Source organism: Numida meleagris, chromosome 9, assembly GCF_002078875.1.
Source record: "Numida meleagris isolate 19003 breed g44 Domestic line chromosome 9, NumMel1.0, whole genome shotgun sequence".
Taxonomy (NCBI): Eukaryota; Metazoa; Chordata; class Aves; order Galliformes; family Numididae; genus Numida; species Numida meleagris.
The window spans coordinates 11005264-11024699 of record NC_034417.1 but is presented as its reverse complement, the minus strand read 5'-3'; the positions used below and the strand labels follow the sequence as shown (position 1 = coordinate 11024699).

At 39.9% G+C, this 19436-nt stretch overlaps 1 protein-coding gene across 2 annotated transcripts in view; it reads right to left on the bottom strand.

The window, feature by feature from the left end:
* Positions 1–19436, bottom strand: part of SH3GL3 (SH3 domain containing GRB2 like 3, endophilin A3) — a 50212-nt gene that overhangs the window by 13240 nt on the left and 17536 nt on the right. For both annotated transcript variants that reach the window (XR_002441940.1, XM_021407732.1), the window contains exons 2-6: positions 4539–4607; positions 3966–4038; positions 2781–2924; positions 1959–2092; positions 390–548 (exon numbers count right to left, since the gene is read on the bottom strand). Coding sequence is in view for 1 of the 2 variants with exons in the window: in XM_021407732.1 (XP_021263407.1) it covers positions 390–548; positions 1959–2092; positions 2781–2924; positions 3966–4038; positions 4539–4607 (579 nt within the window). In the remaining variant the exon portion in view is untranslated. The remainder of the gene's footprint in view (positions 1–389; positions 549–1958; positions 2093–2780; positions 2925–3965; positions 4039–4538; positions 4608–19436) is intronic.

Sequence of the window (19436 nt, the reverse complement as noted above, 5' to 3'; positions counted from 1 at the left end):
CAGTAACAATTTTTTATGCATAAGTGAGCCGCTCCTGCAAACCAGTGCAGGGTACAAATCTCTTGCTCACGGTTTAAGCAGCAGCTCTGTGACTGCGTTAGTCCCCCTTCTTCCTCCCACTCATCTCCCTGCATTCTGTTTGCAGACAGTTCATTGCTCATAGATAATAAAGACACATGAAACCTCTGTGTCAGTCTTGTCTGACCTGCTGAATTCTTGAGTTCTCCCATGTACTGCTGTGCATAACGTTCCTCTCCAAGACAAGGAGAAAGGCACATTCTCCGCCTTCAGTCCCTGCCTCGTATAAAGGATGAAACAAGCTTTATCCAAACCCACATGCATTTCCCATTTGGATATATGCAGTAAACAAAAACGGAGGACAGACTTACATCATTTTCTAAGAAATTGAACATGCTTCTTTCAGCTAGTTCCTTTGACTCCTCAAATTTTTCTACTGCTTGTTTAACTTCTTCATCTGGTATCTTTCCAAGACGTTTCTTTTTATAATCATAATCCAAACGCCGTCCTTCTAGTTTCTTCAAATGGTGCTAAATAAGACAGAGCATTTAGGAGAAGGTTCAAATGGGATAAACCCATACAAACTCATTGTGATTTAAGGAAGTTTCAGTTATGGATGTGATTACAGACATATGCAGAATCAAAAGAAACGCCAGGCTGAGATTATCCAGCCCATCCCTTTGATCTAAGGCAGCATCAGGTATGTCTAGGACTGCATACGTGAATGCAATTTTAATGTGTATATACATTGAATAAACAACCATCTGCTAAGACTCAGGAAACTCGCTACCTTGATTTGCTAAACTTAGACATCCAGCTCTTGGAATGGACTTTACTAAAATGTACAACATCTCAGATTGGATCCTGCTTCTAATTTAGAACATCTGAATGTGCCACTCCCTGCCTCCTCTGTTCTATACTTAATTCAATTTTACCTCTTCTATTATACTCAATATGACAGCTAACAGTTAAAGAGTCATTTTCTCTTCTCATTCCCTAGGCAGTACTCCAACACATCTTATATTCTTGCTTTCTTCGTTAGGTGTCAACTTGACACTTTTATCCGACATCACTATACAAGCTTTTTGTTGCAAAAATCATGGGACTGACAGACTTACAGAATGGGCTGAAAGTGACAGTAAAAATGCTCATTAAAGCTAACATCAAACAATTTATTTCTATCAGTTCAGAAGAACTACAACTGAAAACAGTTATGTATTGTAAGAGACAGCTACAGATATTAAGGCACAATTACTACCTTTTGCTATGTTTTTCACCTCCATTTACACGTTAACAAATAAACCAACTTTCGTTTCTACATTTCATCAGGGTTTCAACTTGCTTATTACCAAAGTCTATTGGAATCAACAGACTCAGACAAGACTGCCTGGCTTTCTTTTGAATTGTCACTTTGTAAACAAAATCCTACTTAAAAGGTTAAAAATACATTCCTCAGAACCCTATATTTTTTCCAACAGTGGAAATCTTTTCCCTCAGCAATTCATGGCACTTTTCAGATCATTCTGTGATTGCTCTGAATAACCTTCTTCAACAGCCATATACAGCCTCTATAATAAAGAGTTTTAGGTGACAGAGGCAGAGGATAATCACTCACAGTAAATCGCAGCCTACTCGTGTTCAGAACAATTAATAACAAATATTGGTTAAAACAAAACAGTAGAAAAGTAAGAAATATAGTTTTCTTCACTACATTCTTGTACTGAATGTATAGACAATATAGCAAATTGAGCAAGCTAGACCATGGTGAAAAACAGCCTGAGATTGATTTTAAGCAGATCTCAATGCTGTTTTGCTAGAGACATAAGCTTAAATGCAATGACATTTATTTACCTTTAGGCATCCAAAAAAACCTCTCAGAGAACTAAAGCCTGATTGACTCTGATGATTGGTAAATGAAGCTTTACTCTGGAAAAACTTACCCCGATCTCTTTTAAATCCTTGTCCTGCAATAACTGTAGGGGATCAATGAAATTTTGTTTGACATTAATATCAAGCGAGTCCTTCACTTCTGCCATTTGTTTCATGCTTTCACCAGCATCCAGCAGCGCAAGGCCTATGGTAAAGAACATGCTACTTACATCTCAATATATATGAAACAACAAATGCGTCTTATAATAAAACTCAAGTAGGCATCTTTGCATTTGCTGTAGTCCCTTGAAAAGTAAGAAATAATGCACTTGCTTTGCTCCTACAGAAAATGAGTACTGGAAAATTCTGCTCCAAAGCATATTCTGTGTTCCTCTCCCCGTCTCCCCTTAAGCCCTTCAGGAAAAAAACAAAACAAACAAACAAAAAAACCAAACACGTCTTATAATATAGTTCTTTCAAGGAGGTATTTTTGTGTCTGCTGTAGGCCTTTGGAAAATAACTGCCTTCCTCTCTCCCTCCTCCACCTCCTCAAGAAAACCTTTGCTTCTCAGTAAAAAAACATTTTTATTTAAAGGTTAAGCAAAAAAATACATTGCATCTACGGATCACTCTACATTATTTAGCTTTGGCAACTTAGAAAAAAAATATTTATCTTAATATCAACCTTGAAACAGAATTCGTCAAAGTTTCAATCCACCTGCAACAGAAGTGGACACGGAAGCGTTGTGTATTATTAAATCAATCGTTCCCTAATCACTGTACTTAGCTTTCTCTCTTACCTGGATTAGCTATTTACACAGGTTATATCACTGAGTAATATTCTGCGAAGAACTTTATATGGAAATATTCTCAAAGGAGGTACGCAAACTCACCAAACATAGAATCATCGCCAAGCTCTCTGCCATACCGTATCATGCAGTCTCCTAGGAGTCCTTCTGTCTGAGGATAGCCTGTGGTTTTAACTTGTCCTCTGATCTTTGACATAGTGTTCAGCATTCCCAGCTTGGCTCTGTATGCTAAAAAGGACATGAACAAATCACCAAAAGTTATAAAAACAATTTTAAAATTAATATATTTAAAGCAATAAATCATTTAACAAACAATCTCCCAGAGCAAGTCACTAAGCTGGTTTGTAGATCCACTTTTGTTATCAGTATTTCATAGTCAAAAGTTGAAGTAAGATTCTATTCAACAGTACAGGTCATATGAAATTGCTTTATTCCCAGCTGGACGGGCAACACTTCTCCAGACAGATATATTGTGGGAATGCTTGCCAAATTTTGCTGATATTTGCCAATATTCACATTCCCTTGGGTATTTCTGTTTGTGAACTCTATTAAAAACACTGCAAAAAGCAAACACAGAATGGGCTCATATAAGCACAGCCAACGCCAATTTCATACTCTTGCTTGTGAGGGTTCTGTAGGACTTTTTTTTTCCCACTTTTTTATTGGTTCCACTACTCAAGACAGTAATTTTTTATTTTTGCAGAAAGGACAGATACATGCAAATTAACTTATTTTTAGGCTGCTCATATCACGACAAAACCATGCAGTTATTCTTGGAATGTTTTCCAGTCTACTCCTATTATCACTCAATAGCTTCTTCAACACAGTAATAGTCAAGGGTAGGGCATTTCCCAAGGAATGTGGGCCATGGATGGTGACTAGCCACATCTTGAACATCCTCGCTGGGCCTTGCTGAAGTGCTGAATACTCTCATCCTTTTGTGGGCACAACCCATTAAATGCTTCTTCTGTTGACGTTAGCAACCTATTGAACTTCTCTGGGGATGCATCTTGTAAGGTACCCAGAACAAACAGCTATCTCTGAAGTCATCACATTTAGCTGACTAAATGCGAATTCAGTCAGTTCTCAAAAAATGAAAGTTCTTCCAACAGATGGTTTGGACAGTAATCCAAGCTCCACAGGTGAGGTTCTCTAGGACATCCAGAAGCCTCCCAGTAATTACCTAATCAGCTTTTATCCACTTAGGATAAAATTCGGAGCAAGAAGTTAATTTTCAGCAAAATCAGACCCCTACTGTTACTACTCTACCTGGATTTGGCTGAAGATACTCTGTGGATTTTGACAGAAGCTCTGCTACAGCTTTATTTGTAACATCAATTTTCTGAAAAAGAAAAGTAACAAAGTTAGTAAAAAGCAAATCTATTACTAGAAATTTTATAATTTGATTATTCTAGCTGCTTATGAAAATATATTTAAAATAAAGCAAATCTGGTACCTTAAAATAAATAGCCACACCACAGTTTGTGACAAGACTTCAGCAAAAATATATGAATTGGCAGTCACCACTCGGAAGGAGGAAAGGTTTATATTACAAAGGGGGTATCTACTTATCTTTCAGGCTCAACAGTCTTGCATGCTGCTTATGCATTCCAGACTACACTTTTCCTGCCAGCTCAACAGTCGTTACTATGACTGTTTTTCTCACCAGGTGAAAAAGATCAAAAATATCCTAGCTCATAGTCTTGGGGTCAGGGATATTTAAACCAGAAGTTTATGCTGTCTTCCCATTTATGTTTCTAGAATGCTATAAAAACCCTGTATCTGCATTGTTTCTCTTTTCCCGCAATAGCAGAATGTTGAAAAACATGTTGCTTTCCTTACCCTTTCCATCTCTTGAAATTCTTCATCTAATTTCGTTCCTTCTGCTCCGCTTATCTTTTCACTGAACAGCTGTAAAAAGACAAATTAAACAACAACAACAAAAATGCATTATTTTTAGAGAATAAACATCTCTGAGCATCACAAGAAGTCACTCCAGACCAGAAAATATGCAGCAACCATTTGTAACAACTGTGCAAGAGAAGAGAAGCCTTCCTCTTGGAAACAAAACATCGATTTCAATAGAAACAAAGAGGTTTGATATGAATTTACAAAAACTTCACTAAAGTGACACTGCTTAACAAAAAATGACTTCTCATGCTTAACAGTTTGTACCCTAAAGCCACAGCCAACACAGCGTATTTCAGACACCGTGACCAGAGTGTGAGAGTAACCCTTTAGGGCACATTTCTCCAGCTCTACCTCTGAGAGCATTCTGGCGCCGTATGCCATTAAGTCTAGGGATAAACTCCCATTCTTCTTGATGGGAATTATGCACTGTGCAGTGCTGCGGACGGAACAGACTTGTGAAAGCTGCTGCACTGTGATCACTTGCGTGACTGAGCACGTTTATGACACTGAAAACAGGAATGCCATATTCTTCAAAAACTCTGAGCAATAGTTTTAAATAGAGGATTGCAATAAACCTTCTTCTGACGGCTATAATGTTATCCAACTTTTGTATGAAAAGCTCCAGGCCATCAGACAGCAGTTTGGTCCCAGGTCACGGCTAGGAATCAGCACTCAGGCAGCACTCCACTATCTGCTTCCTGCAGTGCATGGCACCTGCACTGTGACAGAATGAAGAAAAAACACAACACCAGGCAGACCTGTGTGAAACTGCCTCTGAATCATCACTGAACTGTGAGACATGGTAGAACACACATTCACCAAGTATCAAACACAAATCCCTATTTTTGCAGGAATTACCCTGGTAGATGTTAGTTTTAATGGACTCTTATCACTGACCGTTTTTCAGCATGATGTAAAATCCAGGCCTAACTCCTCAACTGCTGGCATTTCCCAAACCTGCCCCCAATCAAGTGTTTTGCTCATCTTCAGCACCTTCTAAAAGTGAAGGTATCTCACTGAATTAAAAAGACCTCAGGGACTTGCATAATGTGAAAACAGGTCAAGGCTCTTTGCAGCACAGTGCTTCTCTTCTGCATGGCAGCCTGCACCGCACAGGTGTGCTGGGAGCACGCTGCCTGGCCAAAACCCAGCAATGAGCTGACGAAGCAGAGCTGGGAGCTGACCTTGCACCGGTATCACTGCTACCACACAGCCAAAAATTGTATCTGCTTAAGGGAAAAATGTGAGCTGAGAGACAACCACAGTGCTAATTACTTCTTTAGGACTCGTGATTGTTATGCTTAATATGCTGAAGCCGTCTAGAAACATTAAGAGATTATTTATTTTCCAGAGCACTGACAGAAAAAGCACAAGAGCAGACCAGAGATGAAGATGCCCAAGTAGCAATGAGTCCTTACAGCCACCACCTTGCTGCTGCAAGGCAGCACTGCAGAGAAGTGACCCGAGGTCATGTGTGAGGGGACACTGCCCAGATCTCTGCGGGTGCATCTGAGGATAAGGGCTAAGATGGAGAGAGGTGCTCTTACAGAAGGTGAAGAGCAGCCCAGTAGAAACTGTGCAACTTCTCAATGCTGGCACTGCATCTCTTTTCTGTGTAATGTAAATTCCTAAAATTATCAGCGCTATTTTCCACAGCCTCACACATCCTGCTTCTCCAGCAGGCAATGAGCAGATCTGTGGTTTCCTGACACCTCTCATAGAGATAGATCCCTTCCAGCGGGCCAGGGGCACTGGGGGAATTATCCTTCTTCAGCTGAAGTTGAGAAATCCACATTCAGTATCAACCCATAACTGTCTCATTGCAAATAATCATTCTGTGTGTTGGCAAAGGATAAATGCAGTGAGGTAGCATGATTGCTCGACTATGAAAGGATAATTAATAATAAATTACTGCTCCAAATGACTACAACAATTAAGCGTCCCATTCTTGGGAAGAACTGGACATTCCAACAAGAAGCGCAGTGAAGAGGCAGAAAGTTCACCCACTAATGGTATTGACAGAGAGCAAATAAACAAACAAAGCCAAACTACTTCACTGAGTCACTGAAAAACCGTCGTCTTCCTGTGCTGTTGCTGTTTTTGCCAGGACCACAGCTGCTGTGCTAAGGCACCCACTGGGAGCAGGGCTATGCTGCCAGACAGGCCATGGCACAGGGCCGCGGCCTGCCCGCCCCCTGCCTTCACCTGCTCACACACTGCCCTGCAGGGGTACTGTTGGTTTCACTTCTGAAACGCTGCAAAACTCCTCGCGGTGTTTGAAATGGGTTACATTTAGCGTCACCCACAAAGAGAGAAATTATTTGCAGCAGCCCCGAGTTGCTCCTTGCAAGAGGATCTCTGGGCTTGCTGAACCTGCAGGGAGTGAGCAGAGTGCCTAAGTCAGGTCCAGAAGGTCACAGAACAGCTGAGATTTCTGTGCATCAGCTTTCAGAGAGCAAGAGACGTTCTGCATCTATAATCACAGAATCATAGAGCAGCTTAGGTTGAAAGGGACCATAAATATCATCGAACTCCGCCCCTGCCATGGGCTGGGTGCACCCCCCTAGCTCAGGCTGCCCAGGGCCCCATCCACCTCAGCCTTGGGAACCTCCAGGGATGGGGCACCCACAGCCCTCTGGGCAGCCTCAGCCTGGGCCTAGAAGAGCTTAAGTGGATATCTACCGACCAGCAGAGGCCCTGAGCAGCCTGCTCTGAAAGGAGCTTCACATGGGAGGCTGCAGCAGAGGCTGCTGGAGGGCCCTCCCAACAAACCTGGCTGATTCTAAAACTGCACTTACAGGAATGTGCAAATGTAACTGCCCAGACTGATCCCTTACAGTCTACAAACTGTTCTGAGCTTCTGACAGTAAAAATTGCTGTGAAATTCTAGTGAATATCATTAGATTTTACCACTTCAGCTTATCTCATATTGGTATTATCAGAACTTGCTTTACTATTCTCACACAGAAACACAACAGATTTTTCTCTGATCATACTGAATTTAGGAGTTGTGAAACTTGTACTACCATTCTTCCAATTAAAAGTCATAAGATAAATTAATTATTGAAAATGGATGCACAATACAGACAGCTGCTGAGCTTTAGTTCTCTATCTGCTAAGCACTGTTTACATGCATTGTATCAAGCTGCAAAATGCTTTGAACTTAAGTAAAAGCATGCCAACTACAGAGTGGTGTAATTACGAAGGAATATCTATCAGTTTTTATGTGACAACTTATCAAAGGCAAAACTGCTGCTGCCACATAAAGCGCGTACTTTGTGGGAACTTGAACTTATCTGTATAGGAAGAATCCTGATCTTCACCTCCAAATTAGGGAACCAGGTGCTATGGTGCTGAACCCCTGGATGGGGACAAAGCCAAAACGTTGGGCTTCTGAAAAACACAGTTCACATTACAGTGGCCACTATTACCTTACTGCTCCTTTGCTGGGCCTGAAGCTAATACCATTCATCAATCATATTTCTGGCAAAGCTCATTAGGGTTCCTCCAGATCAATATTTGTGCCCAGAGAATGGCTCCATACCTACGAAATGATAAAGATTTCTTCTTCTCAGATGTTGGTGCAACTCCCTCCATCACACTTGGCCTGCTAAGAGTTAGTGAAGTAACACAACAGCGAACTGCCATGTAGCAATTCACTACAAAACTTGTAAGCTCTGTAAGATAGACGACCTTTCTGAATGAAGAAACAGTACAGTTTGTACACAAATGATCCTTGGCTGTTTCTTCTTGCTAGATCCTACTCCTCTTTGTAGTAATGAAAAATTGAACAGGATGTATTAGATAATCTAAAAGTCGCTTATGGGCTCATCATGGAACTTTCTGGGAAGGCAAACCTGAGAAAAAAAGGGTTTTGGAAAAAAAAACACTTCAGCTATTCCGATTTCTACTTGAGCTCTGTATATCCAACTACTGGTCAAAATGCAAACTGCAGTTTTGTCACGCAGTCTTAAAAACATGCAAATATTTATCTTCTAAGGAATTTATATTCCAAGAAATTCTGAGATAACATTTTTTCCAAAAACATAATATCCCAATTTTATTTTCACTTCTCCTTGTTACTTCAATTTCTTTGAGATACGTAATTTTCTAGTCTTATTTCTTCTCTCTTCTCATCTCTTCTCATAATGAAGCAAGAGTCTAGCACAAAAACTATCTTCTGTTTAAACTGAAGTCTATGCCTCAACAAAACTGAATGAAAAGATCCTCAAGGTTCTATATAATTTTTCAGTCCTTTTTATTTGATGTTAAGACTTATACTTCTACCTGGACAAGAATGGTGAACTTCTCCACTCTCATATGGGCTATGGAAATGAACTTCAGAAAAAATGCTGCCTTTTTCAATGCTTTCTACATTGCATCCACTAAATTTAAATTACTATTCTCTTTCATATTTTGCTAAGGAAGGTTACTGAATGTCAGAAACTGCCAAAAATATTGCAGACCAACAGAGAGCTGATAAAACTCTCAAAACAATTACCCTATTTTTATATATATATATATATATCCACTGGGTATTTTGTAACACAAGTTAATACCATTCTTACCAAGCCAATAAATACCCGCACACATGCTCTGACCTTCTTTTTCACTTGTTGTGCCTTTGTTTTGCAACAGATGATTGAACCACCACAGGGTTTTTTTGTTCTTGAACTCCACTTGTTTCAACAGTACCTGAGTAAGTCCTTAATTTGCCAGCAGTTATCTTGTCTGTAACTGGCCACAAAATCATCAAAAACTATTTAATGATTGAAAGAAAGGTATGGTATCCTATTAAAGACCTGAGAGTTTCTAATGATCCTTCAGCAAGTAACAGCATTTATTTTGTTCTGAATCAGTTGTGGAAATTATCTGTTGAAACTTTAATGGGATGGAAAATTCCTTCATTTGTCATAAATATGCACAGTATCAAGCCCATGAGGCAAAACCTACATTTTAAGGCAGAAAAATCTTTTAATGAAAAAGCCAAAGCTATGAAAATACTTTCTCTGTAAAAACGGAAATAAGCAATCAATTGGGAAAACTAGCAGATTCATCCCAAAGTTAATACAGAGAAAGCCAGGAAATATTGTAACTATATGACTGCATTTCCCACAGAAATGTATTACTGGGCCAAAGTGCACAAATACATTAAGGCATATCTTTAAATACAGTGCTCAGTACAAAATACTACATTCCAGTATGGTTAACACATAACAGCTATGCTTCTCTTAATAAATCATCAAAACTTTCAGTTCTTGCCCTGAAGCCACGTAATTGTTTTGTTTGGTGTTAAGCTGTTACGCACAGAAGATTTAATGCAACATGACAATACTAATGGCTTTCTGAAGAACCTTATTAAATGATACGCCTATCATAAACAATGGTGAGAGTAAGGTGGCTGGCAGGATTTCTTCTGGCTGAAGTAGAATCTCCTTGTAGTGTTCAGCCTCCTGACAGGAGAGATTATTTTTTTTTCCTTTCCCACAACGCTCATTCAGATTGCAGAACCAAGATGCCAGACTTTCTTCCAGATCAAAAGTAGTTTAACTTCAAATATCTGTCATTCTGTTTTGTGTTTCCAGGCTCCTCTACAGTGCGACATACATTTGCTGTTTCTCCACCTTCCCATTGCCCCGCACTGAGAAGCCATATTAAGATGCACATTTTCAACACAGACCTAAACAAAGAACAAAAGAGACAGTGCTCTTTGCTCCTAGAACAGCAGCAGGGGATGCCTACACCAAGCAGGTATGAGAACAACGGCCTCTTCAGACGTCTCGTCCTGCACAAGGAATGTCCCAAGACAGGGCCAGCAGCCGTGCAGAAACAAGGAACCCAGAGCCACCGAAAGCAGAGGATCATCTCCAAATGAAAATGGAAACTCTACACCTAAACAAACATTTTCTCAGGCTCTTGGAAAAATACAAGAGGGAAAAAAAGTCAGAATACAAAAATGTACCTGAGGACATTCTTTTAGTTGTATTGACATAGCTCATGCTACCCAAATGCTTTGGAGAAAATCCAACCTCTCATTTCAGAGGCTAAGCACTAAACAATGGCAACAACTCTTTTGTTGCCTCAGTAGTTGTGTTTTCAAAGAAAACAGGAATATTATTGCTCTGATATACTTGAATGAAAAGATTTACTCTGCCCCCAAAATAAATAAGGGGTGTTCTACAAAGTGCAGTTTGCAAATAGTGAACACCCTGGCTTACCTCCAGCAAATCAGTTACACTTGTACTTAAACAGGTGTTTAAGTGCATTGTAAGATCAAGACCAGAGTGCTCAGTACCTCACTGTATCAGCTCAAAGGGCCAGCATCTCTTCAAGGAATACTTCACAGCTCTTTCTTCTACTAAATTTCAGCCAGCAGCAGCACGGATTTCTCCAGAGCACTCGAGGAATTAGTCACAATGATTTCTGACAGCAACAGAGAGAAGTGTTTTTTGAAAAAAAAAAAAAAAAAAACAAAAAACAACCAAGAAGCTAATGGGGCCCTACTGCTGCCAAATCCTAATAATGGAGGGCAGGAAGCTGCCCCTGAAAATCAAATGCTTGTTTTTGCTTTCAAGGCCATGTCAGTGGTATAAAATATCTCTGAAATCAACAGTACTCATACATGGATGTTTAAGGAGCAAGGGTAACAGTTCATATATAATTCTAAAATGTAATAAAATGTTTCTGAATGTGAGACTGTATGGGAACTGCTGAGTCATGGCCTGAAGCACTGATTGAGCACCTGGAGGAAAGACCCAGTCAGCCCTGGGAGCGCAGGTGAAGGCAATTCACTGTGTGACCGGAAGGGGTGCAGCCAGGCTCCACTCCTCTTAGGCCTCATTTAAGGGCTGACTGCCACTGAGGAAGGATCTCTTTCTGGAGACCCCTCCACAGGTGAGCGATCTACTTCCCTTCCCTTGTAGCACCTTGTTATTGTGCCAGTCCTTCCACCTCTTTTGTAACACCTTTTCCATCATGTTGGTCCTTCTGATCACTACAGAGACATTAACACTAAGAATTACAATCATATTTGCAAACAAAGATTAAAACATTATGGCAGTATCTACTGCAGAGTACAGTTTTATATGAATGCAAGGAGACAGACAGAAAGGTGTTACATACAACGGAATGATTCTCTTGTAACTCCCCATCCATCATGAACAGCTGAACCAGTGCTTCAGAGGAATACACCCATGGCCACAGGAGTTCATGTCCCAGCATTTTACCAAAGAGCTCTATTCCCAGATATTCCAAGTAGAAATAGAAAGTCTGAGCTAGTATGTGTCTGTAGTTCAAGGAAAGCTCATGGCTATGCTCACAGTCCTGAGGGCATCTGAGCTTCATTTAGGGATTTGTGATGGATCCACCAGCAAATCCTGTCCCAGAAACAAAAATCAAAATACCAAAGAGGTATGTAGGTTTTAAGTATATATATGGGTAAGGCAGTTAAGAAATAGAGAGATGTGCTACATTTGAGGACTTGCTAAGATAAGTTTCATTAAAAATTTCTTAAACACTAATTTATAAAAATACAATTTATCAACACAAAAAATAAGAACTGAGTTCCACTCCGTTTCAGGAGCACACTTTTGTAGAAATTCCATTTTGTACTAAAAACAAACTCAAAACAAACAAACAGACCCTCTATAAGGACATCAAAAATCTCACGGGACTGTTTCCCAAGAAAAACGTTACCTTCTGTACAAAGAAATCTCTGAAGCATACACACAAAGTTCAACAAACAAACAGTACCAGCAAAACATTTGTATTCATGAGGGACGTTCTTATCCTCATGCATACATACAAACCCTTGATTTTGTTATTTGTAGATTCTGATACAAACAGGACCGATGAGGTTGGAATAGATTATTTTTAGAAGGATGGATGAATTGAGGTATATAAGCATAAGACAAGCAAAGAGGAACAGCAGGGACTTCTGTCTGTTTGTGACTCGCTGGGAACAGGGATCTGCAGATCTCCTTCACAGTGACATTCTGGTGTGACATCAAGTCAGCCATGAGCACTTTGCCCATACAGGTTCCTTGTAGAGCCAATCTTCCACAGCCAGGCATGATCCAAAACATAGGGAAAGTCCACACAGCAGGCAGCTGTAACCACTGCAGACAACCCTACAGCTGCCAGCATCAGCAAGAATGGACTCAGTCCATCAGAACACCCCATGCATTCTTAAAAAAAAAATCCCAATTGACAACATGGAAGGCAAGGCCTGCAGCTGCCATGCTGAGTCAACCAAAGCCGCAGCAGCTGAGCTGCAACAGCACAATTCTGGCAATGGCTCAAAAGTGGCAGCTCAGCTTTATTAGAAAGGAAACTCAAATTGTGCAAGCCTTGTATTCTGGATCAAGAAAGCCCTGGCAAGCACTTGTACCTGTAGCAACATTTGAGCGATTCCATCCTTGCTGATACAGGAGTTTCGGCAGGCAAACTAGAAGCACCTCACAGAGATAACCCACATCATCTCTTTCAAAAAAAAAAATATATATATATATGTCTAATCAGCTGATCAATTAAAGGTTCTGCTGTAAAATTAATGGTGCTAGAAACTCACAGCAATGCAATAAGGATTCCCACTGACTTTAATTCTTTTACACACAGTTTTTCTACAGCACTTAGTGTGATCTCCCCTAATTTAAATCAATTCATGTGAATAAGAACTGCTGAAGACACCTAAGGATATCTTAAAACATACTTCATCAATCCAAGATTTATTTGCATAGGAAACCGTGCTGAAGAAGAAATATGCACCGAACACAAGAATGTTACATAAATGAGGTTACTGGGCGAGGAGTGCCACCTTTCCTAGAGGAAGGATTTACACAAGTGGAAAAAAAAGATGAAAAGAATGTTAAGAGTGCAATGAGCTGAACAACCAACAAGATTTTGCACAGTTAAAATAAAAGCTTCTGCCACCTGGGAAATTATCACAACAGAAGTTTTTCAGAAGAGAAGGGCACGCTGCTTTGACAAAACTAATGAGTGCTTCCCATAGAGATCTGCTGGTATCGTGCATATGAAAGGGCCATTTCTACAAGTTCCTGGCATCCTTGCCATTCTTTCTGCTGTCATAACCAAGATGCATGAAATATTTTTTGATTACTGTTCTTTCAATCAAAATAAAAGGAAACAGATAAAAGAATAGCAAAGGTCTGAGCAGTCCTGGGAGATTCTGTGGAGGTGATTTGGAAAATCCTCACCTCTAAAGAAACCAGCGAACAACGCAGCAATACCTTGTGCTCTAAGGAAACAGTTACAACTGATAAAGTGACATGAAGTGACAGGAATTAAACAATTAAGTTGGGGTGAAAACAGTACAGTGTGCCAGTTGTGGTCCTGAAGTTTATGAAATCAACAGTGACCTCCAATTAAGTATTCTTTATGACTCTGTTTGCTACTTGCTGTATCTTTAAAAAAAATCAGTTTTTTTCACATCTACTTTGACAGCTATACTTGGATTTCATCCCATACAACGCCTATGCTCTAATTTGTTTCTCACACGTAATATTCCATGAAACCTCAGATAGTACGTTATAGCTCTAACACTCTTTCAAGTTGTTCTGCAGAAAACTAGACACAAGAAGTCTGTGCCAGCAAGAGAATCTGAAGTAGAGTCAAGAATGCTGGTGCTTACTCTTACTTGGTCAACACTTAAATCCTGTACTGCAGCCGACCCAGCGAGTGCTCAATCAGGCAGCCTTTTAATTAACTTTATTAACAAAACTTAGCCAAAGTATGGGTAAATACAGACTGTGTAATCTTGACTTTTACAAGGAAGCCTGTACATTGAGAATTGTGCTTATTTTTAGTTCCAGATTCCAGGCTTTCTGCTTTAAGCAGGAACCACATATCAGCCGCTATAGGTTTTGATGTTCCAGGAAAAGTGAGGAGCAAGCTGGTACAGACTCAACCGGACATTTAAGCATCTAATATGCCAGGAATTTAGGGGCAGAAATGGAAAGCTAAGTACCTGATTGAATTTGAGGTAAACTGATGCTTTTGGCCACACAGTAAACAACCGGTAATTCCTCAGCTAGAATGCCAGCATCAGATCTCCATTCTTTGCCCTGAAGAATGCCATCTTATGATTCTGATTCTATTAAAATAAGAATAGAACCAAAAATGATAGGAAAGAAAAACACAAGCAAACCAGCAGTTCTGAAATAACTCAGATTGGGATGGAATGCTATTTCCTACCAAACTCAGTGTGTTTTTGTTTCAAAAGAGTAGAATTAATCAACAGCTTTCACACTTGCACATGAAACCCAAGAGGCATTAGGGATACAGATGCTTTTGAAAATCTCACCATGTGTTTATCTAAATCTCAAGGCATTTAAATACTTCTTAGAAGTCTGGTCGTGAGACTCAGAAGCACCCAACTCAAAACACTGCCAAAATATGGGCTCTGTTTAATTTCAGATTCAAGTCATAAAAAGCTGACAGTGGCTAAACTAACAACTACTTTATTATTATTATCCCTTAATGCCTTCTTTTTAAACAATATTTTCTCCTTGTGTTTCTTCTACTAAAGCATAGCAGAGGGTTCCCTTATTTATGATCATAAATAATGCCTGCACAGGTGGCAGGTACATGTTTTTTTTAATATTTAAATAACGTATGTAGACACAGCTTAGAAGAACTAGAAGCAATAGAGGATGTGAAGTAATAATTTTGACAATCTGCAAACATGTTTCCATAAAAGTAAACTACATGTTTAAAAATTACACTCCAGAAGAAGGATGACTTGTACAACAGAGCTCTGATCGATGGCTCGCGGCTCATAAGCTCTCTGCTAGGTCACATGAACAGACACGTTTCTGCAAAGAAACACCATGTGATTTGATGGCAATCCTACCTATGCAAGAGGTACGTGTAACAATATTAAACTATAACAGTTGTTTCATTTTCTATACCATTCTTTTCCTGCAGTGGATTCAGTAATTTCTTCTGGGAGTCTCCTGCCCCTCCTCCTTTTGTTTCCTCTCAAATCTCAGTCATCTGCACTAGTACAATTAGCTCAGCTTGGCACTTTTCTTACTTATATCCCTAGTGCCAGAGTTAGAAGAATAAAGCTTTACAAGAAACTGTGGCTGCAATTATAACTCTGGAAAGGGTTAAACATTTAGCGCTTCAAAGTCAATTCATTTGAAATCCTATTTAAAATATTAGCACTTAAATTTTATATTTTATTTGTGAACCTGTAAGAATTTAGCTCTATTTTAACTAAGGTTTGCTGCAAATTCTCCTTTCAGCTGGAGGATCCCAGCCTCCAAGCCTTGGCAAGAGGAGGCCCATGGATGTGCCAACCATCCTCTGACAGCCAGCACAGCTCCGAAACTGGAAAAGGGGCACAGGAATGAAACGTGTCCCTGCCAGGGATGCGAGCAGTCCAGTGCATTCCCTAGACAGGCAGAACCAGCTGGGTTCCCACAGAGCCCCACTGACAATTAAAGGCTTGCTGAAGACCAAGTAGAAAAATTGGGCAAAGGGAAGCAAAACTGGTGCCTCCCTTTACCACAGAGGTTAAATCAGCACCACAAATGCAAATTCTAGGGCCAAAATCTGGCCTTTGTTAGAGTACCACCATCTTCACAGAACTGCTCAAAAACTGAAACAAGAAGCAGGGAAAGGGCGAGCAAGTAAATCACTTTACCACAGACAGCTATTGTGTTACACGCAGTTCTGTGCCAGGGGCAGTCAGTCCTGCTAAGGTACTAAACCCCTGCATCACGTTTTCCTGGCAGCCCTATTTGCATGTTCTCCTCGCATCCCAGTACATAATTGCAGAGCTGTCACTTCCCCCCATCTCTTGAGTGTTTCTTTTTAGCTTTGTAGATTTTCTCTCTCTGAGAAACATTAAGCAAGCCAAGCACTGATCACTGGTAGCTCTGCACATCTTTCTTTCTCCCCATCACCATTTAAATGAGAAGTCAAGTCCCCTTTCTATACTTTTTGTACATTCTTTGTACATTTTAGGGCTAGTAATAAAAATATTCATCCCTTAAATTCACCTCTTTGCTTTCCAGTTTAGTCTCTTTCCACCAGTACTGTTTTTCCATTTAGTCAGTCCTTCTCCTAGTTGCCTTACCCCCCTACATGACTTCTCTCTCTTTGCCATAGGTTTCTTTGAGTTTCCTTTCTGTTATGGTGCACACTTCTCTCTGTCCATGGTATGTGTAAGCCCCTGCTCTGACCCCCAAAAAATCATATGCATAAAAAGAAAAATAGATCTTTCTTACTAATTTTCTTCCACAAATAGCTCTTTAAATAGGTGGCTTCATGAAACAGATTCCAGGATACTGTAGGTTTGGTGCTACATCCATCTAGAGTCCATTCTCCATTGATGCTCAAGCACAGCTCACACACAAAACACTGACACCACTGAGCTACAGAAATTTCAAAAGAAATGAAGATTTTTCTTACATTGAAGCCAGTAGGATTGGACTGGAATAAAGAGGTGCTGGTGTAAAATATAAAGGCTGATTTTGATCACAGCAAGTTTTTGGTCTTATTACCAGCTATTTGTTTTTGCACTATATAAGATGGAGACAAAGTTATCAGCACAGCCATGTCCCAACTACCTGTCATAGTGCTCCAACAACACGCCCTGCTGCGTGACCTGAGGGCTTGAATGTCAGGCAACAGCAGTTCTCTAGCGTGCAAGCCTGGATGCAAGTAAAGCACTTCATTCCAGCTTCAGAGCAAGACTCAAACCAAGCTTAAACAAACAACACTGTTTTTCTTCCTTGTAAACAAATGGGGAAAGCCAGCTTACTACACGCGGCTTATGCTTTTGTACGGTTAATATTCCTCATTTACCTTCCAAAAACAGCTGGAGATTAGAGCCATTGCAGCAAGATTTGTTTTCCTTTTTCTAAGTGGTTCCATTTCATTTTGGGATACACATGCATTCACAATAAACTGAAACCAAACCAAGTATTGCTGAGCTACCACAGTCTCCAAGCAAAACACACCGATCACCATTTCTACATTTATTTTAAAGTTACTTTTTCTGCACCTTCATCCCACAGCATATTGCCACTGCAAATACAGCAGTACCATTTCCTACGACTGCAGGTCACAGTCAGTAGCACTAACAACAGTGATACAGACAGGGCAGGAAGAGAAGAGCTTTGCTTCTTGTTATGCTGTTGTTCTTACAGTTTCTAATATTTTCACAATATATCTTGTTTGGGACAGCAAAGTGCCCGTTCATTTCTTTCTTAGAAATATGTTCAAGGCTTATCAGACAGGTGCCTGTGTACCTTTCAAAATACCACACATCCTACAGCAACATCCACATAAAATATTGCTCAGTATAAATTCCTTGACGCACTCTGTAACTGGAGATAAGATGAACTCTTTCTGTTCCAGCACACCATAAACATATTGGTTTGTGTTTGCATATGCATACTCAAGGGATGAAAGACAGGTTCAGAATATTATATTACTACTTTCGCTACCATATTTTTTTCACTATAGTATTGTTTTTAATGACAATGAATGACATAAATCAGCAAAGGAACTCAAGGAACCTGCACTACATATATATATTTATTTATTATAAATAGAAAGCTCATTTATATATTCAGGTGGGATATTAGGAAAAATTTTTTCTCTGAAAGAGCAGTTGGGCAGTGGCACAGGCTGCCCAGGGAGGTGGTGGAGTCACCATCCCTGGAGGTGTTCAAGAACCGTGGGGATGTGGCACTGAGGGACATGGTTAGTGGGCAATATTGGTGGGAGGTGGATGGTTGTACTTGATGATCTTGGAGATCTTTTCCAACCTTAATGATTCTATATTTAATGATTTTCCAACCTATGATTCTATATTTATGTATGCTGACACAAACTCAATTAGAGCGTAATTCATGGTAAGTATGTAAGGCTGTTCTTAATGCCAGTTAAGCCTGTTTGAGTTAGTCAATTCAGGCTTAAACAGCAGAGAAAAAGTAACTTAGTTTTTACATCTCTATCCCACCTTAGAATTTGATACAGGTTGATGAAGCCTTGTGAATCTGAAGGACACACATTTTTGGCAGTGCATATGTAATTCTATGCCTATTAGACAGGTTAGCAGTACAAGTCCATCTGACAGCTAGTAAACCGTCTATTTACCTAAGTCACCAATTTCCTATCTTAAGATTTACAGTCATACAGTAAGAGCCTGCCTGTGTGTCTAATCGGGTTTGACCTTATGAAAGAGGCCTCGAAGAACTGTTACAGATGCATGAGTGTCCCTTCTGGCCTTGCCATCAGCATGCATTCATCCTATGAGACTGTTCATAATTGAATCACATAAAAGGAAAACTTGCCAGAAAGGGTCTAATCTTCTGCTGTAGAGCAACTTGGAGGACCAAAGAACTGTCTAGCTTTCCTTCAGCTACAAGATGCAGTGTGATTAACTGTCCAGAGAATTTATGCTTAGGCAGGAAGTAAAACGTTTTAGAATTAACAGTTATGTTGTGCGTGTATCCATGATGATAACTCATCCCTCCTTCTCTCCCAAGCATTCTCTCACCAGCCTTCCCCAGAAGGAGCTGCACATACTTCTGTTCTCTTCATTACTCGGCTCAGGTTTGCTCTCGTGTTCTTTTATCAAAATAAATTAATAGTGCAAACCAGTCTCTTATGTATTTCTCAAGGTTGAGGGAATGAAGAGTCCTAGGACAACAAATACTGTAACAAACATCCCAGAGAAGACCGTGTTCTTGCTGATATTTTGAGAAACAGATAATAATGAAAAACAGCAAGAAAGCTGTCTTTACTTTCAAGGAGATTTGCAACAAGCCTTTCCTCAAAAAGTTACTTCTT